Below are 14261 nucleotides of genomic sequence, written 5' to 3'. Positions count from 1 at the left end.
AGTCACAACAACACATTGTTTATGTACTGTATGTACAGACATGAGTCACAACAACACATTGTTTATGTACTGTATGTACAGACATGAGTCACAACAACACATTGTTTATGTGTACAGACACGAGTCACAACAACCCATTGTTTATGTGTACAGACACGAGTCACAACAACCCATTGTTTATGTACTGTATGTACAGACACGAGTCACAACAACACATTGTTTATGTACTGTATGTACAGACATGAGTCACAACAACCCATTGTTTATGTATGTACAGACACGAGTCACAACAACACATTGTTTATGTATGTACAGACATGAGTCACAACAACCCATTGTTTATGTATGTACAGACACGAGTCACAACAACACATTGTTTATGTACTGTATGTACAGACATGAGTCACAACAACCCATTGTTTATGTACTGTATGTACAGATACGAGTCACAACAACACATTGTTAATGTACTGTATGTACAGATACGAGTCACAACAACCCATTGTTTATGTGTACAGACACAAGTTACAACAACACATTGTTTATGTACTGTATGTACAGACACGAGTCACAACAACACATTGTTTATGTACTGTATGTACAGACACGAGTCACAACAACACATTGTTTATGTACTGTATGTACAGACACGAGTCACAACAACACATTGTTTATGTATGTACAGACACGAGTCACAACAACCCATTGTTTATGTGTACAGACACGAGTCTCAACAACACATTGTTTATGTACTGTATGTACAGACACGAGTCACAACAACACATTGTTTATGTATGTACAGACACGAGTCACAACAACACATTGTTTATGTATGTACAGACATGAGTCACAACAACCCATTGTTTATGTACTGTATGTACAGATACGAGTCACAACAACACATTATTTATGTACTGTATGTACAGACACGAGTCACAACAACACATTGTTTATGTACTGTATGTACAGACACGAGTCTCAACAACACATTGTTTATGTATGTACAGACACGAGTCACAACAACCCATTGTTTATGTACTGTATGTACAGACACGAGTCACAACAACCCATTGTTTATGTACTGTATGTACAGACATGAGTCACAACAACCCATTGTTTATGTATGTACAGACACGAGTCAAAGCTAAGGACCAAATTACATCATTGGTTCGATGTTTCTGACAATTACTGTTTCTGTGTGTATACCCAACAACATATTGTCATTTTTGTAAAGAAATGATGTACCAGTACACAAATGACTTAAATCACAAACGATGCCGATATGCAAAAAAGGTTCATTCAAGCATCTATTGACTATATGTATTACTCATCCACTACAATGTAAATAAGGACATGAATTAACAGGTAGATATCCTTAGTTAAGTCTGGCCCTATTTATGTTTGGCTGAGCTGGCCTTAGAGCGTTGGAAGGAAGTCTGCAGAAAAGAGCAAGTCTTGTAAATAGCAGATCGAGGCTGGCGCTGTGCTATCCTGGAGTCCTGGGAATTACAGCAGGTCCGTTCTGCAGTGTCTACTCAGCGTCTCTATCCAACACAGAAATACATTCTTCCTTGGCTGTACTTTGAGGAGAAGAACATCTTGATGCATCCCAAAATGCATCAAACTGATCATCTATCTGGCAATCAAATAGTCATTTATTCACAAGTTAATCAAAGTACATCACAAATACAACATGACTTACACAGAGGGTTAACCAATTAGCATCCCGAAATCAATGCACAATCCTCCAACTAGTATCAAATATCATTTTATTGGTCGGGTACACATATTTTGCAGATATTAATGCGGTTGCAATGAAATGCTTGTGTTCCTAGTTCCAACAGTGGAGTAATATCTAACAATACACACAAATCTAAAAGTAAAAAAATGTAATAAAAAAATATTGAAATATTAGGACAAGTAATGTCCAGAGTATAAATATATATATATATATATATATATATATATATATATATATATATATATACACTGCTCAAAAAAATAAAGGGAACACTTAAACAACACAATGTAACTCCAAGTCAATCACACTTCTGTGAAATCAAACTGTCCACTTAGGAAGCAACACTGATTGACAATAAATTTCACATGCTGTTGTGCAAATGGAATAGACAAAAGGTGGAAATTATAGGCAATTAGCAAGACACCCCCCAAAACAGGAGTGATTCTGCAGGTGGTGACCACAGACCACTTCTCAGTTCCTATGCTTCCTGGCTGATGTTTTGGTCACTTTTGAATGCTGGCGGTGCTCTCACTCTAGTGGTAGCATGAGACGGAGTCTACAACCCACACAAGTGGCTCAGGTAGTGCAGTTCATCCAGGATGGCACATCAATGCCAACTGTGGCAAAAAGGTTTGCTGTGTCTGTCAGCGTAGTGTCCAGAGCATGCAGGCGCTACCAGGAGACAGGCCAGTACATCAGGAGACGTGGAGGAGGCCGTAGGTGGGCAACAACCCAGATGCAGGACCGCTACCTCCGCCTTTGTGCAAGGAGGTGCACTGCCAGGGCCCTGCAAAATGACCTCCAGCAGGCCACAAATGTGCATGTGTCAGCATATGGTCTCACAAGGGGTCTGAGGATCTCATCTCGGTACCTAATGGCAGTCAGGCTACCTCTGGCGAGCACATGGAGGGCTGTGCGGCCCCACAAAGAAATGCCTCCCCACACCATGACGGACCCATCGCCAAACCGGTCATGCTGGAGGATGTTGCAGGCAGCAGAACGTTCTCCACGGCGTCTCCAGACTCTGTCACGTCTGTCACATGTGCTCATGTGCTCAGTGTGAACCTGCTTTCATCTGTGAAGAGCACAGGGCGCCAGTGGCGAATTTGTCAATCTTGGTGTTCTCTGGCAAATGCGAAACGTCCTGCACGGTGTTGGGCTGTAAGCACAATCCCCACCTGTGGACGTCGGGCCCTCATACCACCCTCGTGGAGTCTGTTTCTGACCGTTTGAGCAGACACATGCACATTTGTGGCCTGCTGGAGGTCATTTTGCAGGGCTCTGGCAGTGCACCTCCTTGCACAAAGGCGGAGGTAGCGGTCCTGCTGCTGGGTTGTTGCCCTCCTACGGCCTCCTCCACGTCTCCTGATGTACTGGCCTGTCTCCTGGTAGCGCCTGCATGCTCTGGACACTACGCTGACAGACACAGCAAACCTTTTTGCCACAGTTGGCATTGATGTGCCATCCTGGATGAACTGCACTACCTGAGCCACTTGTGTGGGTTGTAGACTCCGTCTCATGCTACCACTAGAGTGAGAGCACCGCCAGCATTCAAAAGTGACCAAAACATCAGCCAGGAAGCATAGGAACTGAGAAGTGGTCTGTGGTCACCACCTGCAGAATCACTCCTGTTTTGGGGGGTGTCTTGCAAATTGCCTATAATTTCCACCTTTTGTCTATTCCATTTGCACAACAGCATGTGAAATTTATTGTCAATCAGTGTTGCTTCCTAAGTGGACAGTTTGATTTCACAGAAGTGTGATTGACTTGGAGTTACATTGTGTTGTTTAAGTGTTCCCTTTATTTTTTTGAGCAGTGTATATATATAGTACCAGTCAAATATTTGGACACACCTACTCATTCCAGGGTTTTTCTTTATTTTTACTGTTTTCTACATTATAAAATCATAGTGAAAACATCACAACTATGAAATAACACATATGGAATCACGTAGCAACCAAAAAAGTGATAAATCAAATCAAATCGATTTATATAGCCCTTCTTACATCAGCTGATATCTCAAAGTGCTGTACAGAAACCCAGTCTAAAACCCCAAACAGCAAGCAATGCAGGTGTAGAAGCACGGTGGCTAGGAAAAACAAATCAAAATATATTTTAGAATTGATATTCTTCAAATAGCCACCCTTTGCTTTGATGACAGTTTAACACACTCTTGGCATTCTCTCAACCAGCTTCACCTGGAATGCTTTTCCAACAGTCTTGAAGGAGTTCCCACATAAGCTGAGCACTTGTTGGCTGCTTTTCTTTTACTCGGCGGTCCAACTCATCCCAAACCATCTCAATTGGGTTGAGGACGGGTGATTGTGGAGGCCAGGTCATCTGATGCAGCACTCCATCACTCTCCTTCTTGGTCAAATAGCCCTTACACAGCCTGGAGGTGTGTTGGGTAATGTCCTGTTGAAAAACAAGTGATAGTCCCACTAAGCCCAAATCAGATGGGAAGGCGTAACACTGCAGAATGCTGTGGTAGCCATGCTGGTTAAATGTGCCTTGAATTCTAAATAAATCACAGGGTCACCAGCAAAGCACCCCCACACCATCACACCTCCTCCTCCATGCTTCATGGTGGGAACCACACATGAGGAGATAATCCGTTCACCTACTCTGCGTCTCACAAAGACACAGCGGTTGGAACCAAAAATCTCAGACCAATGGACAGATTTCCACCGGTCTAATGTCCATTGCTCGTGTTTCTTGGCCCAAGCAAGTCTCTTTTTCTTACTGGTGTCCTTTAGTGGTGGTTTCTTTGCAGCAATTCGACCATGAAGGTCTGATTCACACAGTCTCCTATGAACAGTTGATGCTGAGATGTGTCTATTACTTTGTAAAGCATTTATTTGGGCTGCAATTTCTGAGGCTGGTAACTCTAATGAACTTATCCTCTGCTGCAGAGGTAACTGGGTCTTCCTTTCCTGTGGCGGTCCTCATGAGTGCCAGTTTCATCATAGTGCTTAATGGTTTTTGCGACTGCACTTGGAAGAAACTTTAAAAGTTATTGAAATGATCCTGATTGACTGATCTTCATGTCTTAAAGTAATGATGGACTGTCATTTCTCTTTGCTTATTTGAGGGTTCTTGCCATAATATGGGCACACCTGCTAATTGAAATGCATTCCAGGTGAGTACCTCAGGAAGCTGTTTTAGAGAATGCCAAGAGTGTGCAAAGCTGTCATCAAATCAAAGGGTGGTTACTTTGAAGAATCTCAAATATAAAATATATTTTGATTTGTTTAACACTTTTTTTTGGTTACTACATGATTCCATGTGTTATTTCATAGTTTTGATGTCTTCACTATTATTCTACAATGTATAAAATAGTAAAAATAAAGAAGAACCCTTATTGTATAGACATTATAGACAGTAAGTGGATATAATATGTAGTATATCTGAAGAATCAATGAATATAGATCCATAGTGTTAGTGGTGTGAACACTGCAGATGTATCTAGTTCAATCTCACTGTAGCTATCTGCTGAGGCTGCAGAATGAACAGAATCCTGAATCTGAGGGGACTTAGGGGTTGCGTCCCAAATGGCACCCTATTCCCTTTATAGTGCACTACTTTTGACCAGGGCCCATATCGAGCTCTGGTCAAAAGAAGTGCACTATATCGGGGATAGGCTGTCATTTGGATCGCAGCCCTGACTGTTTTGGTACCCCGACCATGTTCAGGCACTAAAGCTATCGGCTCTCAAACGTGTCCTGTGTGTCAATGACATTGGCTTCACAGTGAGCATAGTCTAGTACAAGCTGTTTGGTGCTCATCGTAGGACAAGACACTGAAGTCAAGCCAGCCCGGGTTCAACCAGAGTGTGCCTAAAAATGCCACCCTATTCCCTATTGTTTGGGAGGCACACTCATAGACAAAGAAAGTAATAAATGTCTGGAAGGCACTTCCATCCTCCTTATAGAGCCACCGTTGGGAGGATATTTCTACAGAGTAAGCAGATAGAATCTTTTATAGCCAATTGGTAATTACACTGTCCTGTAAATCAACATCCATAGATGAATTAGACTTTCTAATATGCGGTGTAAAAGAGGTTGGGAGTATTAGTGACCCATGACAATCAGTACATACAAGCATTAGATCCAAGCACTACTCCTTTTGTTGATACTTTAGCAAATCAATATTTTAGCACATAAAATGTTATTAACCGCTGTTACTAATATCATCAATAATGTTTTACAGTTTTAGAACTAGACACCAGTGCTTCTTCGATTTGCATAGATGAAAGTAGTATGATAACAGAGCAGAGCTCCCTGGCCATGACAATAAGCTAAACAAGTAGAACAACGCCCAGTGCTCACACACTGCCAAAAGACACGTGTCCCAATGGTGGATCATGTCACCTCCAAGTTGGCAGACTGGCATCATTATATGGATCATATGGATCATCTCTTGGAAAGGTCATTGGCCAGTAGGAATTGGAAAGGTCATTGGCCAGTAGGAATTGGAACGGTCATTGGCCAGGAGGAATTGGAAAGGTCATTGGCCAGGAGGAATTGGAAAGGTCATTGGCCAGTAGGAATTGGAAAGGTCATTGGCCAGGAGGAATTGGAAAGGTCATTGGCCAGGAGGAATTGGAAAGGTCATTGGCCAGTAGGAATTGGAAAGGTCATTGGCCAGTAGGAATTGGAAAGGTCATTGGCCAGGAGGAATTGGAAAGGTCATTGGCCAGGAGGAATTGGAAAGGTCATTGGCCAGTAGGAATTGGAAAGGTCATTGGCCAGTAGGAATTGGAAAGGTCATTGGCCAGGAGGAATTGGAAAGGTCATTGGCCAGGAGGAATTGGAAAGGTCATTGGCCAGTAGGAATTGGAAAGGTCATTGGCCAGTAGGAATTGGAAAGGTCATTGGCCAGTAGGAATTGGAAAGGTCATTGGCCAGTAGGAATTGGAAAGGTCATTGGCCAGTAGGATTTGGAATGGTTATTGGCCAGGAGGAATTGGAAAGGTCATTGGCCAGTAGGAATTGGAAAGGTCATTGGCCAGTAGGAATTGGAAAGGTCATTGGCCAGGAGGAATTGGAAAGGTCATTGGCCAGGAGGAATTGGAAAGGTCATTGGCCAGTAGGAATTGGAAAGGTCATTGGCCAGTAGGAATTGGAAAGGTCATTGGCCAGTAGGAATTGGAAAGGTCATTGGCCAGTAGGAATTGGAAAGGTCATTGGCCAGTAGGAATTGGAATGGTTATTGGCCAGGAGGAATTGGAAAGGTTATTGGCCAGGAGGAATTGGAAAGATCATTGGCCAGTAGGAATTGGAAAGGTCATTGGCCAGTAGGAATTGGAAAGGTCATTGGCTACAGATCAAAGGCAAGCCATAGTACTAGAATAAGTAGAACAAGCTTGCTCATTTAGGTCAATGACGCCATAAAGAGTGCACCAAGCTATTTTGAGTGCACCCATGAATTTACCAGTCAAATCGCCATGGTCAGAGGTTCCAGAACGTTCTATTCATTCTACTTCTATGAGGCAAGGCCCTGCAGGACAAAATAAATAGACCGTCCACCTGGTTCTCTTCTTCAACAGCTCTATGTGCACATCATGAGACCACATCAACTTAACAGTCAGTCATTATCATGTGTGAGGGACTATTGAACTATTCAGACATTCAGTAACTGTTACAGTAGCGTTTCCCAAACTTGATGCTCGGGACTCCAAGGGGTGCACGTTTTGGTTTTTGCCCAAACACTACAAGGCTGATTGAAATGATCAAAGCTGGATGATTAGATGATTCTTTGAATAAGCTGTGTAGTGCTTAGGAAAGAAACTAAACCCCGGGGTCCCGAGGACTGAGTTTGGGGAAACCCTGTGTTACAGTGGTAACAAGTTAAAATGGTGAGTCCAGTTCCTTCAGGTACTTGCTAAGTGCCTTCTCAGAGGCCCAGCACCCTACAGCCATGGAGCCCTTCAGGAGCCACTTAAGCAGTCCCACAGTGGCCCCTGGAGAGACAAGGGGAGCCAGAGTCTTGACCCCCACCCTGGGGGCCACCATTTGGGGCAGGCTGAGGGCCACACTGGCCAGGGCCCCGACAGCGTTTCCCGCAAACAGACACACAGTGAGCGAGCAGGAGATGGCAGACAGGGCCAGACAGCGTGACATCAGCATCAACTCGTCCGCTGACAGCCAATCGCAGAGCACCGGGAAGAGAGCTGAGCCAATAAGGAGGATGTTGGCTGTGGTGCGGTCTTCGCTGAGCCACAGGAAGCCGAAGGAGACCAGCGGTGGAGCCAGGACCTCGCCGGCCCACTCCAGGTCCCCCTGTACAGAGGTCAGGTATGGGCTGAAGGAGAGAGGCAGGGTGCAGAGGCCTGAGGAGAGACCAAGCAGAAAGAAACCCACCGCTGGAGCTCTGTGGTCCTACAAGAGAAAGAGGGAGATGAGGGAACAGTCAGGGTGAGGAGAAAGAGAGTCATGACAATAAACAGTGGCAAAGGGGTGTTGAATGGTTTAATGGTACACAAGAGTTACACTCAAGTGAAACACCAATATATCCCAAAATTACCTTGAAGAGCTGATATGCGGTGTATAGGGCAGAGACTGACAGTGTGAGGTTGGAACATGCTGTGATCAACTCTGTCAGACAGCCTGCCATTGGTCTTGACTCAAATCCAAAGCTACAGTTGGAGGACCACACTGTTCATTTGATATGAAGAGACTGGGTGGGATTTGTGAAAGAGACGAAGTTTTCACATATCTGCAAGTAAACTGTTGAATACCATATCAAAGTTGAGAAAATACCGTTGAAAGTAAGCTAGTATACTTGTCTTGCACCGTAGCTATGTGTACAGTGTTAACATTCTAAACAGCTATGTTTCAGGTTAGTAACCACGTTAATAATGACCAAAGTCAAGATTGAAACTAATATGTGAGCTGAAAAATATCGGTTAACATTCAACCTTACCTATCTCTGTTCCGCTTGTTTGAACACGTGAGTCAAACAGTACCAGGATGTGGGCGTTCCCAGACCTTAAAGAACTGCGCATGCTCGGCTCGATCTTCCACCAAATTCGAAAAATATGGCGGCGCTGTTAACAACAGTAACAGAGCAGTGGATACGAGAGAAGCTACATCTAAATCACCATTGCCTTGGTAATATATTTGACACTTAACTTATAGCTTGTAAGTTGGTAGCCTAGATGTATGATTAGTTTGATTTAAAACCAGTTTTAAACTAACTTCCATTAATAGCTAACTAACGCACAGAGACTATGCTTAATGCTAACGTTAGCTCGCCTGCTAGGCTAGCTGGCTAAACAGTGCTTTGAATTTATCTGGCCACAGGTAGCTATCTAAGCGAAAGATGGCCAGCGTTACCGTGGGTCTACAACTACCCAACTACTCTACTTTGATTGCTGGCTACTAACATTCATGACCACTTTACAGCGGATGTGAGATCACTGAGCCTCCCAGGATCTTACAAGGAGAAAATCAGACATCTGGGAATCTCACTAAAGAACTTTGTCCGTTTGAAAACCCTGAACCTCTCCTGTAATGCACTCATCTCTGTCGAGGTGAGATGTCTCTCAACAGACAAATGTGTATTCAGTACATGGTGAAATGGTGACTCAAGTCTGAATGTGTAGATCTTTTTGCGTCCATAATGGTACTCTATTACATATTATTCCCTATATAGTGCACTACTTTTAACCAGGGCTCTGGACAAAAGTAGTTCACTATGTTGGGAATAGGGCACCATTTGGGACATACACTGAATGTGTAAGTCACATTTGTTTGTGTGGGTATAGTTTGTGGAACGTTCCAACAGGAATCTGTTCCAAAAACTTTGTAAAGTACAAGGTTGCCAACAAACAACGCATACAAAGTAGCACGATCAAGTCACCTAGGTAACTAGCTGCCGAATAGGCATCAACTCACCACATATCTTATTCTTAATGTTTGTCCATAGGCTACCAGAGTGAGGACAGACATTTTTCGGGAATAAACATGTTGAGTGAAAAACGTAATGAATTAGCCCATTCACTACCCGGTATCTTATTCTGCCGCTATACGACTTTGTGTGCGTTGTTTGTTGGCAACCTTGTTATTTACAACGTTTTTGGAACAGATTCCTGTTGGAATATTCCAGAAATGATACCCACCCCTATTTGTTTCTTTCTATGTTTGTTCATGTATAGGGGGTCCAACACTTGAAGAGGCTGGAGAGGCTGAACTTGTACTACAACAACATCCCCTGCCTTTAGGAGGTCAAAGTGCTCTACCAGCTGACTGCTCTGAGAGAGCTGGACCTGAGGCTCAACCCTCTGGCTAAAACAGATCCACACTACCGCCTGTACTTGGTGCACGCACTGTCCAACCTTCGCACGCTTGGTACCTATAGCTACCATATTTCATTTTGAGTCCGATTGGCTGTCCAATGATATTGCTGTTAGACAGGTCTTCTTCCCAATCTGACATGTGATGTTTGTTTTCTTATTGTTTCTTCCTGCAGATGACTGTCCAGTCAGGGACCGTGAGAGAAGAGCTTCAATCATGCATTTCTCCTCAGACTCTGTGATCGGACTCCAACAGACGAGCTCCTCGGAGACAGACATCCCTGACCAGAGGTACTGTGCTCTACAGTGTTACAGACACCAGATTGCTAATGTCAGGAGGTCTTGTTCCACACCAAGGTCTCTTGTCTGCATTAGATATTGATTTGTATTATTAGAAAACATCCGGAAAGACAAACTTCAGATTTTATTTAACAAGTAAACTGTTCTTTATGTGGCATTGTTTCCAATAGTGTGTACAGTGTAACAACTGTCACATTACAGTGTTATAGATTGTATTACACAATATTCTTCTAGTAGTGCTATGTTTTGATGTAATAAGTGTTTGATTGGTGTTTTATAGGAGCAGTAAGCCGAGGATGGCCTCAGTAAGTCGCCTGGCCAAGAAGCTCTCTGTCCTGGATGACAACGATGACCTAGTGTTGAACCTTGTCACTAAGAGCAACTGGGACCATAGTCAACCTCTGTTCCTTACTGGCTCTTTCCACAAGGAGCCAGAGTCCCAGCTCTATCATCAGATCAAAGAGGAGTGTGAGTTTGTTGTTTGATCACAGAATAGTACATCATATTTTTTTTACATTGACAAATGACAGTATGAAGTGGTATTAGAGCGTGATGTACACCATGACTGTTAATGTAGGGACAGTCCACCAGGGGGAGACAAGTGGTCGTTAGTTTTCCTTAGGAACATGGGGGTTTTGCTCATTTATGGAAAGATTTCAGAGATTTACCCTTAATTGATTTCATTCAGTACTTGATGAATTGTATGTTTAACTAGTTACATTCATTATGGTCTACCTTTTTAAAGTGAGCAAACAAGCCTTCAGTATAAAATGCGCATATTTTATTTTCATTATGATCAGCTTGTCATTCCCAGTCCAATGGTCTACGTTTAAGAGAAGGATCTCGAAGGAAAGGTTGTTCCTCCTCGTTGAAGGGGCCGAGGGTAACCTTTAACCCCCGTGTAGAGAAACACAGCAGGACTAGCTCTGGACGGGAGGAGCGAGAGAAACTCCCCAAACACCTGAGAGTCATAGCCAAGGGCCACTTCACCCCTCACCCTGGTGAGATCACACTCTGAATATCCTCTCTGTCACCGCTGTCACACAAATCAGGTGGCATGAACGGCCTAATACAACATTCTGAGTGTGTTGCACTGGCTTTATCCTCCTTTAGATCAAGTTGACCAGCATAAGTCTTCCTTAGTGAAGATCTGCCCCCCCAGTCCAAGAAGTCCCTGTCCCAGTAGGTCTGATGCCACCAACCCCATCCTGCACCCTCCCAGACTGTCCTACCATAACACCCAGCAGACAGCAGGGGGCTCCACCTCACCACAGAAACATGCCAAGCAACAGAAGGTGAGATGTTTCAGAGAGATAACCCACCTATCCCTACAGTATCATTCATTCACCCTAGAGATAACCCACCTATCTCTACAGTACCATTCATTCATCGTAGATCTTACTGTTCATTATAACCAGTCTTTTGTAATTGTATCAAATCTGTCTCCTAGGGAAGCTATAGGAAACCAATGGAGATGCTGCTGAGCCTAGTGGACAAGCACTGGACAGGGGAGAGGCCACTGCACCATGACAACAACTTCCTCTGTGAGTATGAAACCCCCATGTACTGTGTAGCTTACCTGCTTAAAGGAGAATCTGGCCCTGATAGTATGTATCTGACCTACCTCCAGCTCAGGCAGTCCAGATCCTGTCCATGATGGAACAAGACATCTCCAGTGGAGAAGCCGAGGTCAGGACGTTGAGAGGGAACGTTGAAGAGCTGAAGGAGCAGGCAGAGATACGAGACCAAGACCACAGGACGGAGACCCATAGACTAACTACACAGCTGGAGGAAGCACACATCTCTGTTGTAAGCTTCAGACTGTTCAAAGCAGCATCTTCAATGATATTACCTCATGTTTGAAAGGCACGAGACCCTGAATCCACAAAGAGTTAAGAATAAATGGATGGATGGAATTATCTTCAATGTCTGATTGATTGATTGCAGGACAGTTTGAATGAGCAGCTGAGGATACTATTGGAGGATAACGTCTCTCTACAGAAGCAGATGATCAGATTAGAAAAACAATATCTCAACTCTATGATGAAAAGTTCACCAAACACTGAGATATGTGGTGAGTGAAAAAGCAGCAGCTTTTTGATATTCCTGGTCAGTGGTCACTGTACTGGGCAGAATCTGACCGTGACGTAGAGCACGTGTAACCGTGACGTAGGGCACGTGTAATCGTGACGTAGAGCACATGTAAGAGTATTGCAAGATGTTCCATAAATCTCTTAAGATTCGTACAACAGTTAAACATGCATATTTCAAGGCAGTGTTCACCACGTGACGGATTTGATTTAGTCTGTTATATCCGTTGATGTTGCTAAATAACTGTAGTCCATGTGGGTCTGTATTGATGCTAGCATCATGTGCTAACTGTGGTCCATGTGGATCTGTATTGCTGCTAGCATCATGTGCTAACTATGGTCCATGTGGATCTGTATTTCTGCTAGCATCATGTGCTAACCGTGGCCCATATGGATCTGTATGTGCTAACTAATTGTGGTCCATGTGTCCTTCTCTCCAGAGAAGCAGGCAGAGGTGGATGAGCTGAAGAAGAGGGTATCAGAGCTGAGGGAGAAGGTCCAGGAACATTGCGTTATGGAACATTGCAGATAGAAATGTCATGAATAGAGCCAATTCCTTATTCTACATGATGTCATAGAGGAATGTTTGTTCTACATTTCTATCTGAACGTTCCAGAACGTTGTCCTGCTGAACGAGCACCAGCACCAGATTCTCTTATCTTAGCTCTATATACACTGCTGCCAGCATTTACACTGTTCTTCTGATGCAGGATTAATGTTGAGCATGTAAACTTGTCTCTTACGCTGATCTCGTTTTTTACTTCTGTGTATCGTCATGCTTTTACTGTGTCCACTATCCACACCTTTACAATGTTCCTTACTGACTGTATCCACACCTTTACAATGTTCCTTACTGACTGTATCCACACCTTTACAATGTTCCTTACTGACTGTATCCACACCTTTACAATGTTCCTTACTGACTGTATCCACACCTTTACAATGTTCCTTACTGACTGTATCCACACCTTTACAATGTTCCTTACTGACTGTATCCACACCTTTACAATGTTCCTTACTGACTGTATCCACACCTTTACAATGCTCCTTACTGACTGTATCCACACCTTTACAATGCTCCTTACTGACTGTATCCACACCTTTACACTGTTCCTTACTGACTGTATCCACACCTTTACACTGTTCCTTACTGACTGTATCCACACCTTTACAATGCTCCTTACTGACTGTATCCACACCTTTACACTGCACATTAAATCTCAATATTTATAACTCGACATGTTTAAATGATAAAGTATTTATTGTGTTAAAGCTGTTTCTGCCTCTGTGTTTATGGAAACTGAAGTGGGGAAATGGCTTCTTCACTAAACACAATGCTGCTTGAGGTCAGTTCTAGCCTGTCTAGAACATATTGTGGGGATAATATATTATTCTAACATATTAATGAGGAGAACAGGCATGGTGTTCATCACCCTATTCCCTATGTAGTTGGGATAAAACCATTTCTTTCCAGAATCAGTGGCTAGATGAGGCCTCCCCCAGCCAGATCTGTAGCCTGGTTTTGAGGTCCGTTTTCTTCTCTCCATCTGCTTATCACGGCCGTGGTGGAATGGATGTTTCTAGATTACATCTGCACTGTGGCCTTATTTCTGCCTCAGGGTTCAAACACACATACACTTAAACTCCGTATGAATGTAGCTTGTCAGTCATACTGGCATGGGGATCTTGAATTGTGGTTATCGTGCCCTTTATGGTCCTGAACTTCTGGCAAGGAAAACAATTAATAATAATATAAAGATGTAAGGAAGGATTCCGTCCAGATGGGATGTAATAATATACAACTGATCCTCTCAATAAGTCATCAGGTCAGTAG

The 14261-nt window shown here is 43.3% G+C and overlaps 2 protein-coding genes across 2 annotated transcripts; one reads left to right on the top strand and one right to left on the bottom strand.

Moving 5' to 3' along the window:
• Nucleotides 1–3601: 3601 nt before the first annotated feature.
• LOC129837848 (transmembrane protein 276-like) lies at nt 3602–8684 on the bottom strand. Its single transcript, XM_055904321.1, has 3 exons — nt 8666–8684; nt 8267–8469; nt 3602–8121 (listed from the first exon to the last, which is right to left on the bottom strand). Exons 2-3 carry the CDS (start codon nt 8354–8356, stop codon nt 7591–7593), a joined length of 621 nt encoding a protein of 206 aa, XP_055760296.1. The 5' UTR covers nt 8357–8469; nt 8666–8684; the 3' UTR covers nt 3602–7590.
• cep72 (centrosomal protein 72) lies at nt 8469–13703 on the top strand. Its single transcript, XM_055904307.1, is given in 11 exon segments — nt 8469–8853; nt 9148–9275; nt 9900–10092; nt 10214–10328; nt 10618–10805; nt 11138–11338; nt 11451–11632; nt 11788–11881; nt 11968–12146; nt 12285–12411; nt 12868–13703. Coding segments are annotated over 11 exon segments (1572 nt in total). The 5' UTR covers nt 8469–8780; the 3' UTR covers nt 12960–13703.
• Nucleotides 13704–14261: the final 558 nt, after the last annotated feature.

Source organism: Salvelinus fontinalis, chromosome 38 (genome assembly GCF_029448725.1).
Source record: "Salvelinus fontinalis isolate EN_2023a chromosome 38, ASM2944872v1, whole genome shotgun sequence".
NCBI lineage: Eukaryota > Metazoa > Chordata > Actinopteri > Salmoniformes > Salmonidae > Salvelinus > Salvelinus fontinalis.
This window is presented reverse-complemented; position numbering and strand designations above follow the sequence as displayed.

Coding starts and splice junctions, on each gene's coding strand:
- LOC129837848 (XM_055904321.1), bottom strand. CDS start 8,356: ATGGCAGGCTGTCTGACAGAGTTGATCACAGCATGTTCCAACCTCACA. Junction 8,122..8,266: donor CCGCATATCAGCTCTTCAAG/GTAATTTTGGGA, acceptor TTTCTCTTGTAG/GACCACAGAGCTCCAGCGGT.